Source organism: Labrus mixtus, chromosome 6 (genome assembly GCF_963584025.1).
Source record: "Labrus mixtus chromosome 6, fLabMix1.1, whole genome shotgun sequence".
NCBI classification, from domain to species: domain Eukaryota; kingdom Metazoa; phylum Chordata; class Actinopteri; order Labriformes; family Labridae; genus Labrus; species Labrus mixtus.
Genome location: NC_083617.1, coordinates 7063888 through 7083305, shown reverse-complemented (window position 1 = coordinate 7083305; position 19418 = coordinate 7063888). Strand labels below are relative to the sequence as shown.

Genomic DNA, 19418 nt, shown 5'->3' with positions numbered 1-19418 from the left:
CCATAGCACATGGCGGCAATCTTCTTCTGACGTCACTCTCAAGGTGGGAAGCTAAATGCTCAGGTGATATCTCTGATGGGTTGTCGGTTGTAAATTGTGTAAATGTTAGATGCTTGACAAATAATATTAAATAACAGCTTCCGGACTGAGAAGCAATTGAAAGAGCATCAGACAGTAAAAATCGAAGCAGATATCAGCCCATATTTAAGTTACAATATCACATTTCATGGCACATAACAAACGGTTAGACAACAGCTGATGTTAGCATGATGTTAAAACGGTAAGCTAGGGATTACAAAAAAGATAATTACAAAGTTATTTATCTAGCATTATCAAATCCAGCTATACATACAAAGTGCTTCGCAATTGATCGAGAACACATACATAATGACAACATTTGAAAGCATAGCTAACGCAGTACATTCCTAGCTCACAGTTACGTAAGCTAGCTGTAATGTTAGCTATGTGGTCGAATCCTAATATTAGCTACTGTCTGAAGGTGGCAAATGAGTAAATAACTAGTGAAAGTATTAAAAAATAAGTCCAATTTCCAATGTACAAATTACCTACAATCTTAATACACGGTTTATAAAAAATCTATTCAAAATTCTTTGCCTGAAGGGGGCGTCAGAGGAAGATGACCACCGTGTAAATATGGTGAATGGTGTACAAAAATCGTTCTAGAAATAAATAATTGTTCTAGCAGAGTATTTCTTACATGTTTAACACCTCTTCATGTTCATGTTTGATTTTGATTTTTAATAATTTTATTCCTTTTTCCTGTTTTCTTGAGCTGCTGTAATGCAAAAATTTCCCCCATGGGGGATCAATAAAGTTTATCTTTATCTTTCAGGAGATGTTTACATACATTTTAAATGTTGCATATTGTGAAAGTTATTAGCTTCTACTAAAACCAGATTCTTCTTTTTACTTACCAATTTTTAATTATTAATGAAAAAGTTTTTTTTTGTTTTTTTTTGCTGTGTGCATTACCTGTTTACAGAAGTAGAGTTTGGACATGTGTTTCGTTTTTGCTTTTGCCCTCCTGCAGAGAGACACCAGGTGTCGCGGGACACAAAGCCACAGGAAGCCCAGGGGGATCCAGACCAGCACCGTCTGCTCTACACATACTGGTAAGTCAGGGTCTTCTCTATCCAGAAATGAAGCATTCTGAGGTGCACACACAATCACACACATGTACAGTCTATTATTATACACATGGATAACCTTTCAGTAAATCACAGATCCATACAAAATCCCTCTTCCATCTTCTTCTCACAGATGGTCAAACAAACACACTCCCACATGTGTATCTCTGGCGATAAGGGGACACACCACACATTTCTGAGTCTGATTGGAAACGTAATCAATGGTGGCTCACATGTGATTAAACACTAAGTCCCTGCATACAGCTGTGTGCAGCCACCTGAGTGATCTTGAGATATGAGTGCTGATAGAAAAGCAGTAACGTGGAGTGAAAGGAAGTGAACAAAAGCTGACACTTCAAGACCTGACCTGCCTCTCAATTTAAAAGTAGCAACTTTCAATCACTTGAAGTCCTAGCTACTTTAGCCCTAACGTCTAGACACGGCTTGATCCAGTGTATAGTCTCTGTTCTCAAATCAAGCTCAAATAGAAACTGAAGGGTCAAGCAGTGCATGTGAGGTTTTGTTTTTTACCGTGCAATAAATGTGTACTCTGTAAAATTAACTGATTACATTTAAGTCTTTATAATGTGAAATTAAAATCAGAAATGAATCAGTTTTATTGGCCATGTACGTGAGAACATAGAGGGAGTTTGATTCCAGTTTTACATTACTCTCATATACAGACAAAGAAGGTGACATACACTTAAAATCCAAGAGAAGCACTGACACATTATAGTAAAATTATAAAAAAACAACAAAAACTGCTATATACAGGCCTATGGATACAAATATAGATTTACAAAATCAATACATAAAAACACAACAACAACAACAACACTTGCAGAAGGAGACAATAGGGCAATAATGCAATGAAGAGAGCAAAGGTGCGGAGATAAATACAGTTATGGATCAAATGAGAAACATCACATAATATCTTCTTGTCTTAATGTCTCACATTTGCTTGATTGAGAAGCTGTAACTCAACAGAATTTTACAAAATTGTTGCATTAAAGGTACACTATGTAGTTTTGGTAGAAGAAGTTGTCCATTAACAAACTGTCCTCAGAGGAAACACTGTGATCCCTTTAACAATGTTAGAAGATCAAATGCTACATGAGAAGTCATGGTGGGGGGCCAACAAGAGTGAAACAGTAACTCTGTAAAGTGTTCAGGGACCCATTTTTTCTTTGAGTAAAGTTTGTGTATTCAGTTCAGAAATTATAACATAAAATAGTTTCACCTCTCCAACTTTGAAATTTCAACACCAAAACTCCATAGTGAACCTTTAAATATGTCAGAAATGTTTAGTTGTTTATCAAACAGCTTTTCCAGCTCAGACAAGCTTTTTTGTATTATCTTATATTTTAGTTGTTGATTTTTTTTTAACGAGCTAAGGATGCAGAGTTATAGCTCATAACCATGTGAATCAGTTATTGGATATGTCGAGTCATGTCTTGGATAAGAATCACATGTTCAGTGAGCTCACTGTGTGCAGAGGTGAACATAAACTGTCAGGACTGTGTTAAAAATAAAGTGCAGAGTCATTACCTTTTGTACAAAATCAACGCCACAGACTCTAATGAAGCAGCACAACGTGATGTAAAACGGCAATAAATTGTTTCTTGTCAAAAGTATGAGTACATAGAACCCTTGATACACTTTCTTGTTTTGACATAAGAAAACATTGTATGTTCTGGTAACTTTATTGAAATTATGGATTTACTGAGGGGACTCTGTATTTAATTTTTTGCTTCATTGGTGACACATGTCATCTATTCATGCCTGACATATAGGTTAGCAAATCATTTCATTTTGACCCATGACCATCGCACATGGCGGCAGTCTTCTTCTGACGTCACTCTCAAGGTGGGAAGCTAAATGCTCAGGTGATATCTTTGATGGGTTGTCGGTTGTAAATTGTGTAAATGTTAGATACTTGACAAATAATATTAAATAACAGCTTCCGGACTGAGAAGCAATTGAAAGAGCATCAGATAGTAAAAATTGAAGCGGATATCAGCCCATACAACAAATAGATGATTAATTATGTCAATACTTTGGTGTTTTAACGTAAAATTTACTTGATTGTTAAAGTTATTCACCGTATGGGTTTGTGTCAAAAGTCACAGGTTATTAAGTGCTAATTAAATTCAGACTTACAAAAATGATCCATTTGGAAATAAAAATATGAATCAAAAAGATATGCCTTAAAGTCGACCCAAATGTGAATATATTATTAATATGACATTATATGAAGTGGCTATTTAGAGCTATGGTTACTGCTGATGCTTCACAGCCAGAGGGACATTAAATTTAATCCTAGTTTTTCTAATCATGAAAAATAAATACAAGTTAAGTAAAAATTGTGAAATAGGTTCAATTAACAGGCGACACTAAGAGACTGGACAAACTCATGGTGACACTAAGAGACTGGACAAACTCATTAAGAAGGCCTGCTCTGTGATAGGCTGCAAGCTGGACTCTTTTGTAGTGGTGACAGAGAGGAGGACTCTTAACAAACTGTTATCCATTATGGATAATCCTGATCACCCTCTGTACACCCTACTGGACAAACAGCGGAGCAGCTTCTCCAACAGACTGATACAGACTACAGACTCCGCTGTCACAAGGACCGATACAAGAAATCTTTCTTACCGAAGGCCATAACTCTGTACAACAGCTCACCTCATGCGAGCAGAGAACTGTCATCATGATAATATCTGTCTCTCCATACTGTCATCTGTTCTGAACATGTTTAAATTTACAAATTATCCCTGCACTCATGTTCACTTCATTTGTCTGTCTACTCGCCGTTATATTGAATAGTTTCTGCTTATAACATGTCTACACTCATGCACTTTAACTTATGTCAATACTGTCCATTTACTACTCTGTTTTTGCACATTTACATTTAATCTTTCATATTTAATTTACAACCATTTACAACTCTGTTTTTGCACATTTACCTTTAATCTTTCATATTTAATTTACAACTCTGTTTTTGCACATTTACATTCAATCTTCCATATTTAATCTTCCTATTTAAGACTAGTAATGCTTAGTTAAATCCTGGTTGTATATATTCACGTTCTTAGTTTTTATATTTTTAGTGCTTATTTACTTTGTATTTAATATTATATTATGTTTAGATTTGCTAACATTGTGTTTTTTACTCATATTGTGTGTTTGGATAACCTGCTGCTGTAACGCCACAATTTCCCAGTTTGGGATCAATAAAGTAATTCTATTCTATTCTATTCTATTAACTAGGAATATTTTGTTTTGAATGAATAGGAAAAAACACAACAACAACAACAACAACACTCGCAGAACGGGGAACCTGAATTAAAAGCACTTAATAACCTGTGACTTTTGAAACAAACCCATAAGGTAAATAACTTTAACAATCAATTAGATTTTATGTTAAAATATACCAAAGGATTGACATAATTAAACATCTACAATGTTATACAACCAATACAGTCCAGTATACCTGTAAAATGTAGAACTTTTTCTTGTCAGAAAAGTTTGCATAAAGTGCAGAAAACAGCAATTACAAACCCTACTGACACAGACACAACAATTATTAATAATGTATAAATTATACATATATACATGCCTTAAGTTGTTGCCTGAACTCTAACTTTTTTAAGCTCAAACAACTCGTTTTCTTTTTTTTTAGAGTGTGGCTGTGAACTCACCCAGAAGACGGACCCGCAGTACTCCTCCAGGGGTGCAGCACACATGGTCCACTCTGGTGGCTTCAGTTGCCCTTATGATGAAAAACACAACAAGACAACGCTTGTTGCCTTCTGCTGTTACTGCTGCCGAAGCCGACTCCCTCTCTCTCTCCCTCGTCCACTCACACTCCAGAGACAATTGCAGGATGTGACCCTCAGGGGCTTTGAACCATGAGGCTTTTAAGCAGAAACCAAATCTTACGACCTCCTTGTGCGCTGAAAAGATGTTAATATGTCAAAGATTCACTGAATCCGTGGAAAAAGCAGATGTGTTAATGCTTAATTCGAGTCTTGATTTCGGTTGTTTCAGGCTGAAGATTTTAAGAGTTGTCTTCTGGTAGTATTCTGTGTCTCGGTAGAGGTGTGCAAGAAAAAAAAAACCCCTGCAGTCGTTCGTATGTTCAACTGAGAAATCTCGACAACTGCGGTCGAAGTCATTGAGAAGCCGAGCCGCGCACCAACCCACAGACATTCCCCAGCGCTCACATGTGTCTAAAGTTCAACTTTTCAAACAGATACTGTCATCAAAGGGAGACAGTATGACTTGCTGTTTTCCTCATGTTAGTCAGGACAGCCCACCAAAAAAGGGAATGTGTTAAAGGAAGGGGGGGGGAGTGGGGCTCATTAGACGCTTTTTCCTGTTTGGTTTCCACTTCTGCTCTGCATGCAGTCCCTCGGTCTGGACTGAGACGCATTTCTGAGCTCGAGTCACATTTGATTAGTTTCAGGCCATCATGCATTCAAATGGGGTCCTTGGGTTGCAGCTGCTTTAGCGATATTTGAAAGATTTGCAGAATATTTGTGAGGAAAATGTTGGTTGGGGCGGAGAGTAGAGAACAAAGCTAACTGCTTGGCTTTTTTCCCTCTCCGTCTGTTTCCTATTGTTTACAAGAGGAGGGCTGTAAAGGGCCAAAGTATTCACTGTTTACAAGAGAATCACGCCAAGCAGAGACTGAAGAGAAACTGAGGATGAGGATCACTTCAGCTAGGAGTACATTCTCAATACATGACCAAAGTCGTCATCTTCATTTGGTTCAGAAGCACTGAGTGATGGAGGGTCATTTGACGTCAAATTGTCAACAAAGCACTCAGGAAGTAAATTGCGTTAAGACTGAAGCTCAAAACAAACTTCATGAGGATTAGTGCTTTTGAGGATGTGTGAGTTTGTCTCAGGGTTTAAAGACTCATGACAGAAAGCTGAATGTGTCATCCTGACTCATCAAGCCCCTCCCCCTCCATCAAGAAGGTGTAAACAAAGCAAAGAGCTGCAGAATAATCGGGTAAACATAATTACCCCTGGTAGTGTCAAAGAGCAAACATTTTAATAAGAATTTCTTGAACTGCAAACATTTGATTAACACTCAGCATTACAAAGTTAGATAAGTTGTGTTGAAACGTAATTGATTAACATTTCTGCAAACACATCCATTAATAGTATTAAATAATGTGGATGACTTTCTTTCACTGTCTCTGATGGTTCCAGAACAGATTATTCTCACAGCATGACAGTTAATCATTACATGTTTGATAACAGTAGTGGTAATCTGGCTGAGTCATGTGTGCACAGAGCCCCAAGGACAGCAGCAGCACGTGGAGCGAACTCCTTCATAATTTGACAAGCCCTGTGCTCTGATTTACAATTATGAGTCCATGCATAAAGGTGAGCGTGACTCACACTCATAAAGCCACCTTATACCTATAAGCACCTATCAGTTAAGTCAACATGCTTGTTACACAATGATGAAGTGCAGGACGCCGCAGCAGGTACTTCAGCTCTACTGGCAGAGGAGAAAAGTTTACAATTTCGTCTTTCATAAAGCGGGGAAGATGTCATAAATAAGTGGTAAAGACCTAAAAAAACCAAAAACCACAATATGCTCTTGTGGCTGGGTAAATGATTCTTTTCAGTCAAGGTCAATTAGATTTAAAGCACTTGTGTGATGTAAAATACTTGAAAACAAGGTTTGTTGAGTTGTTGTATTTCAATCAATCAATCAACTTTTATTTGTATAGCGTCAACTCATAACAAGTGTTATCTCGAGACACTTTACAAGAAGCAGGTAAAATACCTTACTCATTGTCTGTTAACATTACAAAAGAGCAGGTAAAAGACCTTACTCATTGTTATGTTACAAAAAGCAGGTAAAGGACCTTACTTATTGCTATGTTACAAAGATCCGGCCTATCCATCATGAGCACTTTAGCAAAGCAGCAAAAGTTACAGTGGTAAGAAAAAACTGCCTTATTAAAAGGCAGAAATCTTCGGCCGGATCCCCGGCTCATGACGAAACAGTCTTCACAGGCCTAGACTGCGCTAGGCCTATTTGTGTCTAAAAAAAGTATGAAACCTTTAAATAACATCATGGCATGATGTCGTCACCTCCATGTCAGTAATAACCGTTCAGTGTTTTCACACATGCACAACACTCCAGAAAATTCCCCAAAATTTTCCAGGTGAGCTGATGTGTGAACACAGCAGGTAAAATGAACAGCGAGCAAAAGGGAGGTGGGCGATGATGTTTATGTCACATAACCAGTGGGCAACCAGTGCAATCTCCACACGTAATGCTTCATATTCATCACTGCTTGCCATATTAACCACTCATTCATACGTAATGTGGAATTACTCTTAGCATTGATATGAAAGCAAAAACTGTCATCATAGCCTGTGACTCTTTTGCTTTGTCTGCCATTTCTGTGCCATCCCTTTTACGTCATGTCCTGCTTCAAATCCCAACCCCCCTCACATCTGGCAGTGCTTGTTGAACGACATTAATGGTTTACTGATTCTCAAAATGGTCAATTTAGTACAATCAGAATGCTTTATGATAGGTCAGTCTTCACTTGCCAGATTGAGTTTCAATTTATCTGAAAGTTTTAAAACACATAATGTCTGAGACCATGTCTCAAAGCCAGAAGCTATGTTGTGGCAACCAGCTACCACAAAACAAAGTGGATATCAATGACATGTGGAGTCCCCCAGGGTTCTTTTCTTGGCCCTCTATTATTCTTGCTTAAGTCATATCATACCAAACAATAAAATCATTTATCAAACTTATGAAGAACACAGTTTCACTACGCCGTTTCAACAAGTGACTTTTTTACCTTGGAATCAGTCTAGTTTGAGCCAGTAAATAACAGGAAGCAATTACATTTTTTTTATTCATAAGAGGTGACATAAATCACTGTATTTGGTAATAAAAAGAAAATTGAAGATCTGACTTTGTTTGATGCCAGAGATAAAGATAAAAAACCCCATTAGAAATCCTGATGTTTCAATACACTTTGGGGATGAGCTTCAGGGCCCAAATATGAGCAGAAATCAATTAGCTTATTATCATCTTAAAGAAACAGCAATATTTAGAGGTCAGAAGTCCAGACTAGATTTATGACCCTGCTTCATTTCCATCAGGGTTGACTACTCAGGGTTGTCTTTAGTCATACATACTAAGACAACCAAAGAGCTTCAACACACTCAGAACACTGCCTGTGAAGTTCTTCCCAGAACCAATAGAACCACATATTGAAATGCTGCTGCTAGTTAATAAATTGCTCAACAGTCTGGGATCGTGATAGATTTGTTTTTCCTGAAGAATATAATCCCAGGAGGAACCCCTTTGATTATTAGGAAGAAGCCAGCTAGAAGTCCGAATAAAACAGGTTGTAGCTACTTTTAGCTAATATAGTGCAAACAGTCAAAACAGACTTCTTGATAACGTCAAATTTGCCTCAGCCTAACCCTTTTTTAACTCTTAGTTATTACTCTGTTGTTCTTCTCCCTTTCACTGATTGTCTTCTACTTTCGGTATTTTTTCTTGTAGAACGTAGAACTACACGGTAATTGTATTCTTTTTCATTCTAGTTCTAGTAACCTATTACAAGTAATTTAATTCAATGTTTTTATGAAATGCTTTTTGTTTTTATCGTAGTGTTTTGGTTTGTTTGTTTGTTTGGTTTCCAACGCTCTTCATTGCTTTTGTTAAGCACTTTGTTTTGTCTTTGTGTTTGACATGTGCTATTCCAATAATGACGTGCCTCGCCTTAACTCAAGAGAGTTCAATCATCCATAAGAATCAATCAGATTAGATAGCCAGCATGAAGATAGTAACATGACTCTTAAAACGTATTAACAACTTAATGAATGAAGCATGAGTCTGCATTAGTACACCGTATTTATTAAATGAAATGAAGGAGAGACTGTTTCTTTACTCAGTGTAGAGGAGAGTACGACCAGAGAAAGTGCACTGAATTGTTAATTTTTTCTTAAAACTTTGGGTAAATTCTGAGAAAACTGAATGAAGTCATGCTTATTCAGTTCTTTCCTCGTTCACAGGAGGTCACAGTTTAGTATCTTCCACTTTAAACAAAGAGTGTTGTAAATAATTGAAACGCCACTGTATTGAAAAGGGTAAAAATAGATTACTCAATCAGCAGCGGCCCTGCTAATTTAGCACTTTTTCTGAGGCCACACAGAGGTGTAAACCGATATATAAAAAATATCCATCACACTCCACAGAGAGTTTTTCTTTTTTACAAAGGACTGATCAATAATTAAAAAATTGAGGAAAAAAAAAACATGAAATATCTTCTTAATCTGGGCTTTAGTGAAAATGATGACATTCCAGAAAAATCAACAATCACATTTGAGGTATCTGTTTTTTCCACTGTCATGATTGTACAGTACCCATTCACAATGTGTTTTTGGCTATTGCAGTCAGAGTCCGGACTTTGCACACATCTGCCACCTTCAGGCCGTACTCAGGTGCTGAGAAAGCAGCTCCCATCGTCACACAGGTGTTCCTGCACAGGGAAACACAATTACTCAGACAGCAACAGAATGAAACGTGTATCTATAAGTGTCATCCCTCTTTGAGGAAAGGAATAAGTTAATGAGCATTAGTTGAGGCTTGAATAAAGTGTACCTGAACTTCATGGCAGAATCTTTACTGGAGCGGGCTGAGCCGTGAAACTCTTGAGCCCCAGACCCCTCTAAAATTCTCTGCAGGTTTCTCTCTGTGATACCTCCTCCTGTATTGACAAATAAATAAAAGTGAGGGAAGAAAAAACCCCATACAACTGCATGAAAAAAGCAAATGTATTTACCCGGCATGATGGTAATTCTTCCTTTAGCCTGTCGAGGGAAACAAAAGGTAAAGAATGTTCTGTGATGTTGGGAAGCTGCTCACAATAACAAATCAGCATCGATAACAGGATCAATATGTTCCCTCAGGCAAACATGAATGCATACATGTCATTTATGCATACCTGATCTACGAGACGTTTAATGACAGGGAGTCCTTCCAAGGCAGAGGTGTCACAGCCGCTTGTGAGCACACGCTGGAATCCTAATGAAACCAGAGTCTCCAGAGCAACCGCTGGGTCATGAACCATGTCGAAAGCTGCAGTCAGATCATTATTAGTTTGATAAAGTGTGTTTTCAGACTCGATAACATGTATTATTAAGTCTTACTGCACTCTGTCCAACTAAGCAGCAAATCAACAGGGAACAGGAAAGAAGCCTGAAGTGCTTATATTCTACAGAGGCGTTTTGTTTTATTATTTAGTATCAGGCTGATTTGTGTCCGCTGCAAAGAAATGTAAAAGTTTAGGTCTACATGTGATTAAAAAAAAAGAAAAGAAAATGTTACCTCGATGGAAAGTGACAGGTAAAGGTCGAGCAGCAGCTAATGAGAAAAAGGTGTAAATTAGAACATTAATAATAACAACAAGACAAGTCACATAATTAGATCTGTCCTTAATGTGAGGCCATGATTTATTGCCACATACTGAAAAGTTTCACTCAAAGGCTGAAACTTTAACTTCATTTTATAAGCTGCATTGCATAACTGCCATTATGAAGACAAGAGAGATCACACAAATGTGAGAACGCAAGAGGACAAAGAGTATGACGCACATCCATGAACTCGGTCAGACTACAAAAAAGGAACTCTAGAAGGAATTTGTAAAGCTCCTTGCAACAATAGTCCATTTTTCCACAGTTTGGAAGGTATGTGAACAAAGAAGAAAGAAAGTATATAGTTGTGTTTGAATCTTTAGCTCCATAGCAGATCATGTCCTGTAAATGTCTTGGTATGGTTTGTAAAGAAAATATGTGATTCTGCCAGGCACTAGAGTATTGGAAAATACCAAAGCTTATCTTGCTTTTCAATATTTTCTTAAGTTTTATGATTGAAAGGGAGATGGTGATTTGACCCCTAGGATTGGATATCTATGGGGATATGGTAAAGATTTAAAAAGTTACTGGAACGGTGTCGATTTCAGAGAGAAAAGATGACCCAAACTCTTCAACTGAGATTGCTAACACTGTTATTTTGTTGACTTGTACTTTTAGGAAAATATCTTCAAGCTTGAAATATTTCTAAATTTGATTGCAGGAAAAGCTAATTTGTTACTAATAACATGAAAAACAGTTCAATTCAGGTGATTCTGTGATTCACTTGCATCAATAAAGACCCCTAGGACTAGAACATCTTAATGATATAAAGCCGCTGTGTTCAGGTTACATTTTTGGAAATGGGATTTTACAGAGGAGGTTTTTGGTTTGCTGAAGTTTAACAGAAAGAACATGTCGGCTTAGACAGAGTGCACTCTGAGCTCTAAGTGTACTCACTGTCATTTATTTGAAATGTCTTTTAAGGTTTCGTGAAATTCAACATGATGAGCTATTAAATTAATATCTTGGTTGCCTTTGTTTAGTGCCCAATAAGGACATCAGATCTGAATATGAAGAGACAGACATTACCCAGAAACTCCATACAGAGCTCTGCATCCACCCGTCCATCCTCTGTCAGGGCTCCCAGCACAAGTCCATCGGCCCCGTGGCTCTTCATCAGCTCTATGTCCTTTCTCATCACCTCCACTTCATGGTCTGAATACAGGAAGTCCCCACCACGGGGCCGTATCATGACGTAGATGGGGATTTTGACATACTGCTTAACTATCTGCAGCAGACCTTTGGGGAAGAAGAAAAATGGTGGCATATCATAGAATAGAATAGAATAGAATAGAATTACTTTATTGATCCCAAACTGGGAAATTGTGGCGTTACAGCAGCAGGTTATCCAAACACACAATATGAGTAAAAAAAAACACAATGTTAGCAAATCTAAACATAATATAATATTAAATACAAAGTAAATAAGTACTAAAATATCAAAACTAAGAATGTGAATATATACAACCAGGATTTAACTAAGCATTACTAGTCTAAAATAGGAAGATTAAATATGGAAGATTAAATGTAAATGTGCAAAAACAGAGTTGTAAATGGACAGTATTGACATACGTTAAAGTGCATGAGTGTAGACATGTTATAAGCAGAAACTATACAATATAACGGTGAGTAGACAGACAAATGAAGTGAACATGAGTGCAGGGATAATTTGTAAATTTAACATGTGCAGAACAGATTACAGTATGGAGAGACAGATATTATCATGATGACAGTTCTCTTTTTATGTGATTGTATGTGCTCGTCTGGTCCCAAAAGATGATGACATTTTTTTTTTTGTGTGTGTGAGATGAACAGAACAGAACAGTGCTTACCCAGACTGGGAGTGAGCCCTCCCTCCAGAAGACTAGTACATAATTCAAGCCGACCTGCACCTGTCAGGAGGAGAGAGAAATGCTCTGAATGCATTTTACCTTTATGGTCAGACCTTTGATAAATGAAAGATAATGGCATGCTCTGAATATACAGATAAGCGCTGTGAGAAAACACTTAATTGTGCCACAAATTTTCCCTCCCTTACTAAAAAAACAAAGTAAAACCTCCTATGTCAAATGGCAGATTTCAAAGGAAAAAACAACAACAGTGTTAATTACACATTACCAACCTCCTCGTTCAGCATTGACAGCCGACTCCACGGAGTCCACACACACCTCCATTAAAAACTCCTCTGCCATACTTAACTGGACAAGGGTCTGGACAGAGAGACAGAAAGACAAACAAGGAACAGAAAGACACATGATGAATTTATAATAACCACGTCAATGTGTCTTTAGCTTTGAAGTTTGACTATCAAAACAACAACCTGTCAAATCCACTGTCAATCAATTCATGGGCCCCTTGATAACGAAACTAAATCAATACATGTTGTTTATTGCACTGACAGACTTTAGCACCAGCAGCCAGCCACTCACAGCCACTACAGGGATAAAGCGCTTTTCCGGTTAGTTGAATTTGCAACACGGGGTAAAACCGGTGGGCGGCTGTATAATAATAATATTAATAATAATAATAATAATAAAGTTTATTTATGTAGCGCTTTTCGCAGATAAAGGTCACAAAGTGCTTTACATCAACAACAAAAACACAAAAACAACATCCTTGTTGTCACTTGACAGACGACAGAAAAAAAGGGGTAGCCGCCCATGTGGGATACGCCAAAACAAGAAACGAGCACAGTCACCGTTTCTCTATAATACATTTTGAAAATGATAAATATTTTTTATGTTTCGCTATAAAAGATCATGTTTCGTGACTCCTACAAAAAAAATAAAAACAATAATAAATAAATAAAAGCGCATCTTTTTTTGTGTGACGTCACGAGGTCAGAGTTGAACTCAGTTAGGAAACATGGTTTTGTAACATCCAGTTGCGGCTTTCTTTTTAACCTAAGTTGCGGGCTTTCGTCACAGCATTGCAGGGACCACTTCACCCCTAGCAAACACTTAGGACACAACAACCATGTTGCTCTCTTCATTGCGGACAACGATATTTTGCAGCTGCAGACACGCTGGGAAGGGATTTCAACACGGCAATGTGAGTATAAATACAGCTAACGATAGCTCCTAGCATTAGCTCGAAAAAAGGTCAGACACATTACAGCGAGATAGATAACGTAAGAGTTTCACGTAACGAGTTATGCACGACATTTTCGTGAAACGCACCCATCTGGCAATCCCTTTGTTTGACTATATTGCTGTTTGAATCTGTAATTCATACCTTTAGGGGAGTTTAAAGTTGTCTGTCCTGTAGCAGCAGTCACGTCCTCATGTATCAGTTAACCAGACAAGCTAAATTAACCTCACATAACTCCCACCACCATCACCATCATCATCATCATCATCATCATCACGGTGTAAGACTAATAGACTGCAGGGTGGGTTTATAATGCCTGCTTTAAATTGCATGCACCTGATTGAACAGTTTGAAAACGATACTAATCATATTTGTGGGTTGACAAAGTGTCTGACACATTGTCCTCTGCAGAAGATGTTCAGTGTGTAAACATGAGCTGCACACAGTTTTTTGTCTCGTAGAGGAACTTAAAGGCTGAAAGCAAATTACGACAGTGTAGTAATTGTGTCTGCCGTAGGCTACATTGTCCTGTAAGGTGCATGCATTTCTCTGCATATTATGAAAGACAGGTTGTAGCATCTACTAACACAGTGGTTCCCAAAGTGAGGGTCGCAAGATGCCTTCCATTAAAAAATTAAAAAATAATTTAAAAGTGCATAAGTATATATTTTTTTTACCCATTTTTGTAAATGTACAAAAAGTAGTCCAATGTCATATAAGACAGTATCATTAAGTGAAATTAATGTGTACATTTTTTTATTGTTTTTAGGCTGTTGTATTATTTTGTGTTCCTAGTTTTTGGATAGGTTGCACTTTAACTTATGTCAATACTGTCCATTTACAATTCTGTTTTTGCACATTTACATTTAATCTTCCATATTTAATTTACAACCATTTACAACTCTGTTTTTGCACATTTACATTTAATCTTCCATATTTAATCTTCCTATTTAAGACTAGTAATGCTTAGTTAAATCCTGGTTGTATATATTCACATTCTTAGTTTTGATATTTTTAGTGCTTATTTACTTTGTATTTAATATTATATTATGTTTAGATTTGCTAATATTGTGTTTTTTTTTACTCATATTGTGTGTTTGGATAACCTGCTGCTGTAACGCCACAATTTCCCAGTTTGGGATCAATAAAGTAATTCTATTCTATTTATTAGTGCGTGGCTGTCGCTACGTTATATACCTAACTAACCACCTTAAAGAACAGTGGGGGGGGGGGGGGGGGTCCCCAGTTTCTGTCACCCTTATTTTGGGGGTCACGACCTGAAAAGTTTGGGAACCCCTGTGTTGGAGCAATGGATTGATATAATTGTCTTTGTGGTATTTATTTAAGGTTAAGGTAGTCTGTTATATATTGGTGTTTTGGGTTATTGATTATTATATCATTTATTTGGATTGTGTTGAGTGGGGGGGGGATGTCAGGTCTCATGGGTATGGGCGGAGATGTGTTGATTTAACTCACCTGTTCACCTTGTTGTTCTCAGTGGAAGAGAGGGGGGTGAGCTGGGTTGCCGTATTTTTTGTTGACCGCTATTGTTTCTAGTTCACTGTGATTATGAGTTAATGCACATTATTATAAGTTAAGTTGATTATCTTTTTTTTTACGTTAATAAAAAAAGTCAAACTTATTTTTACGTATCACAGTATTCTTTTGAAAGCGCGTCGGACAAATATATTAGGCCCAACCTCAGCCTCTCAGCGGCTTCATCATCAGGAAAGCCGCTACACCCTGTACTAACGTAAACATAGATAATTTACAAATGTTAACATTTCCTCATCAATCAGCAGCAAATCTGGTATGATGTGTTGTTTATGTTAATCACGTGACCGCTTATTATAACATCCAAAGGTGATTGTTATCTCCTCCTCATATGTGATGGACATCAATGTAATATTTGAAGAGTCAACAGTCTTCTCGGAGACTTACCTCAGCTTTGATGCAGAGATTTCATGCCAATCAATGTTTAGGTCTGCAGTCGATGCTGCATGAAATTAACTTGTATTCTGAGCTTTAGTCCCTCTCTGTGTGCTGTTTGAAAGGTTTCTGTCAGGGCTCTGTGCAGACCAGTCAATATATCAATATTTATGAAGCGTCAAATCACAATGGAGAAAAAATACAAAAGGTTTGCAGGTTTGACCTTACTCCTTATAGTATTATTTACAGAGACCCACATGAATTAACTATTCACTGGGAAATAGTGTCAAGGAAAACATATCCTTTTGACGATAGATTACTTCAAGGAGACCCACACTCATTGCTCAGCCATCTATCGCTACCAACTGGGTCAAAAAAGAGAGACAGACAAGAAGATGTGCAGTTGACATCTATGATCACAATAGTGATGCAAAACAGCATTTTCAGACAGTATCGATTTAAGTATGTTTGGTTATACAATGAATAGTCAACTCTTAAAGTGGCAAACTGTTTCTTGATCATTTTTTTGTACGAGGGTGTTACAATGTGTATAAAAACAAAAATGAATCTTTACAAAACTGCTATCACAAAGTCTCTTAATTGCACTTTGTTTAAAATATTGTAGGCTATAGAACTCAGATTCTAAAAACAGGAAAGGTGAATGCGTCGTTTATTAAGACTGATTGATTGATGTTGTCCAGCAATATTTCAAGTCCACTCTCTCTCTTTTTCAATCAGCGAAGTCCACAGCTGCGACAATGGCTTGTGAAGAGAGGTCAGAGCACCATCACAGCAGAGGTGGGGGCCTCCTCCACCCCGGCAGCAGCTACCGTCCCCAACGCTGCCACAAATCGAATTCTGGGTCGCTGGTTACTGGGCTGCAGCGGGCTGGTGGTGGGGGCTGTCGTCTTGGGAGGTGTCACGAGGTAAGAGTGATGTGCCTGCTGCGTGTATGATAGTGTGTTGAGGTGTCTCTGACAGATACTTACCGTTAACGTGCATCGTTTCAATCAGGTTAACAGAATCGGGCCTCTCCATGGTTGACTGGCATCTGGTGAGAGAGATGAAGCCACCGCAGTCACAGGCAGAGTGGGAGGCTGAGTTTGCCAAGTACCAGCAGTTTCCTGAGTTCAAGATGTAAGAGGCCGGCCTTTTCTCTTTTACTTTATCAACACACACAAACACACACAAGTCTCCATCACAGAAAATCAAAACGGGAGTTTTTAAACTGCTTTAGTTTTGATGTTGATTGACTTGCCTTTTTATAGACAAAAGTCTTCCGATCTATGTTTTTAAAAATCTTTTTATAGTCCCCCCCCCTCCCCCCTCATTTCCTGAAACTCTTGTTTGGGTATTTTTATTTAAAGATAAATGATCTGTTTACACTCTGTTTTCCCAGAATGAATCATGACATGACTCTGCCAGAGTTTAAGTTTATTTTCTACATGGAGTGGGGTCACCGCATGTGGGGTAGACTAGTTGGACTTGCATACATCCTCCCCACAATGTACTTCTGGAAGAAAGGGTACTTCAATCGCTCCATGAAGGGGAAGGTGCTCGGGCTCTGTGGATTTGTCTTCTTCCAGGTAAGACTCATTGCTGCTTTGGCTATGCGGTCAGAGGGAGTTAATCCTTACTTCACTCTCAGTGATGCCAAGTTGCATGGAGATTACGTTACGGTCCCACATAAAGAGGTGTATCATTGTTTGTGTCATCACAGGGCCTTCTGGGGTGGTACATGGTGAAAAGCGGTCTGGAGGAGAAGCCCGAGTCTCACGACATCCCGCGGGTCAGCCAGTATCGCCTAAGTGCTCACCTCGGTTCTGCCTTGTTGCTCTACTGCGCCAGCCTGTGGACCGGTCTCACTCTGCTCCTGCCTGTTCACAAGGTACAGAGGCAGTCCTTTTCCTACAGACAAAACAACTGTTGAAGTTTCTGTCCAGATCTTCAGAAACACCAGAGCTCTAAACTTTGGGTTTGTATGGGTATGTCATCCACAGGTGGCAGAAACCAAACAAATCATGCAGCTCAGGAGGTTTGCGAAGGGCACGGGTGGTCTCGTCTTCCTTACCGCACTTTCAGGTACAGTGTCCATTTATTTCACGCATGTATGCATTACATTTAAATGTCTTCATCTCAGCTAATCAATACAGCCATATATGTACTTTCAGTTTTCATATTTGAAGCCCAGGAAGTACAGTACATGACGGTCTCCTGTATGGCATATTCAGAGATTAAATGCATAAAATCTTATGCTGCAGACTGTTAAAATAGATAAGAATACAAACTATACATATGCAGACATGTGTAACCGTTTTACAAATGATGTCTTAGGTGCTTTTGTGGCTGGTTTGGATGCCGGGCTGGTGTATAACTCCTTCCCTAAAATGGGAGAGCGATGGATCCCTGATGATCTGCTGGCATTCTCCCCTGCTCTCAAGAACTTCTTTGAAAACCCAACAACAGTGCAGTTTGATCACAGAGTACTGGTATGTCGTCACAGAAATAACCCCGTGGGAAGCATTTGAACACTCCAGCACAGTAAACTATGAACCAGTGGATGGTTGTTGAAGATCTTTTGTGCTTGTCTTTTTTCCTAGGCGGTCTCTTCTTTGACAGCGATTACAGGCCTCTATCTTTTCTCAAGGAGGATGGTACTACCCCGGAGGGCCAAGATCGCCATCAGCCTCCTCACTGCAATGGCCTATGGACAGGTAGGCTGTTCGTCAGACCGGAAAAACAAGTCGATTCCATCCCCCTTTTCTTCAGTGTAACTCAAAACTATGCGTTTGTGCTTCTCAGGTCGCCCTCGGTATCAGCACCCTGCTACTGTACGTTCCCACTCCACTGGCAGCGACTCACCAGTCCGGCTCCGTGGCTCTTCTCTCGCTGGCCATTTGGGTTCTGGCAGAGCTCCGCAAGATGCCCAAGTAAACGCCTGCACCTTTATGGACAAATCCAATCCCAACTAGCCACACCTCAAGCCCTCTTGGAGTCAGAAGTGTGAACTTCAACATGCGTCCAGGAACAAAAAAAAAGATAAAAAGGATGCATTGAATGTTTAACTGCTCTTCACTATGCATCTGTTGAAGCCTTTACCCTGTAGTGCTGCAAAGTAAAACTCATGCAGTGGTTTTGAATTTGATCATCACACCTTTCCTGAAGCAGGGATGTCATGAGTGTCAGTGACTAAAATTACAAGAACACATCAAGGCTGGCAGTGAGGAATTGACTGAACTCTTTTCGGATGCATGTTGTGATCAGAGGATGACAACTTGGTGCGATGTGTTTTTTTTGGGGTTTTTTTTGCAAGGAAATCAAACAAGGATGCTGAAAACAAAACAAGCTACATTTCCATTTCTGTTCAGCTCTTATGACGCAGAAGAAGGATCTTGATTGAAGGGTACATACTTTATCAGAATCATGCAGGAGTGTGTTAAGTTGACTGATTTGCAGCTGTTTTTGTTCCTGTCCTCAGTTTAAACAGGATATTACTCTATTTGTCACACACTGCCTTTAAGTTGAATCAGAAGTGGCTTTTGGGATTACATGTAAAATGATGTATATTTAAGTTATGAAACATTGCTTTAGTTTGATACATTATATTGTAAAAAATATGTGGGGACTTGATTTGTGCTTTGTACTGTACCTTTAAAAATGTAAAGCTAACATCTTGTCTTATTTCAATAAAGATGATTATGTTACAGCTTTTACAATTCAAACTCCCGTCCATGTTTTTGCATAGTAACTGTGATTTTTATTGTCTCTGTACAAAAT

General features: G+C 38.5%; 3 protein-coding genes across 7 annotated transcripts in view; 1 reads left to right on the top strand and 2 right to left on the bottom strand.

Moving 5' to 3' along the window:
- abcc2 (ATP-binding cassette, sub-family C (CFTR/MRP), member 2) overlaps positions 1-5376 on the bottom strand; it is a 31324-nt gene extending 25948 nt beyond the window's left edge. For all 3 annotated transcript variants that reach the window (XM_061039746.1, XM_061039748.1, XM_061039747.1), the window contains exons 1-2: positions 4850-5376; positions 994-1170 (exon numbers count right to left, since the gene is read on the bottom strand). In XM_061039746.1, the coding sequence (XP_060895729.1) occupies positions 994-1170; positions 4850-4894 (222 nt within the window). In that variant the 5' untranslated portion in view covers positions 4895-5376. The remainder of the gene's footprint in view (positions 1-993; positions 1171-4849) is intronic.
- A 3671-nt stretch (positions 5377-9047) lies between these two features.
- cutc (cutC copper transporter homolog (E. coli)) lies at positions 9048-13905 on the bottom strand. 3 transcript variants are annotated; one of them, XR_009673253.1, is made up of 10 exons: positions 12943-13092; positions 12745-12832; positions 12455-12514; positions 11652-11861; positions 10537-10572; positions 10154-10287; positions 9992-10019; positions 9811-9916; positions 9465-9688; positions 9048-9428 (listed from the first exon to the last, which is right to left on the bottom strand). XR_009673253.1 is itself a non-coding variant. In XM_061039745.1 (9 exons), the coding sequence occupies exons 2-9, from the start codon at positions 12812-12814 to the stop codon at positions 9577-9579; spliced, it is 756 nt and encodes a 251-aa protein (XP_060895728.1). In that variant the 5' UTR covers positions 12815-12832; positions 13857-13905; the 3' UTR covers positions 9048-9576. The 3 variants fall into 3 exon arrangements, 2 of the variants coding, with proteins under 2 accessions (XP_060895728.1, XP_060895727.1); XM_061039745.1 differs by lacking the exon at positions 12943-13092 and adding an exon at positions 13857-13905 and having other exon boundaries at positions 9048-9688; XM_061039744.1 differs by having other exon boundaries at positions 9048-9688.
- LOC132975283 (cytochrome c oxidase assembly protein COX15 homolog) lies at positions 13514-19357 on the top strand. The gene is made up of 9 exons (XM_061039738.1): positions 13514-13673; positions 16380-16567; positions 16656-16778; positions 17041-17227; positions 17362-17529; positions 17642-17723; positions 17976-18130; positions 18242-18355; positions 18444-19357. Exons 1-9 carry the CDS (start codon positions 13599-13601, stop codon positions 18573-18575), a joined length of 1224 nt encoding a protein of 407 aa, XP_060895721.1. The 5' UTR covers positions 13514-13598; the 3' UTR covers positions 18576-19357.
- Positions 19358-19418: the final 61 nt, after the last annotated feature.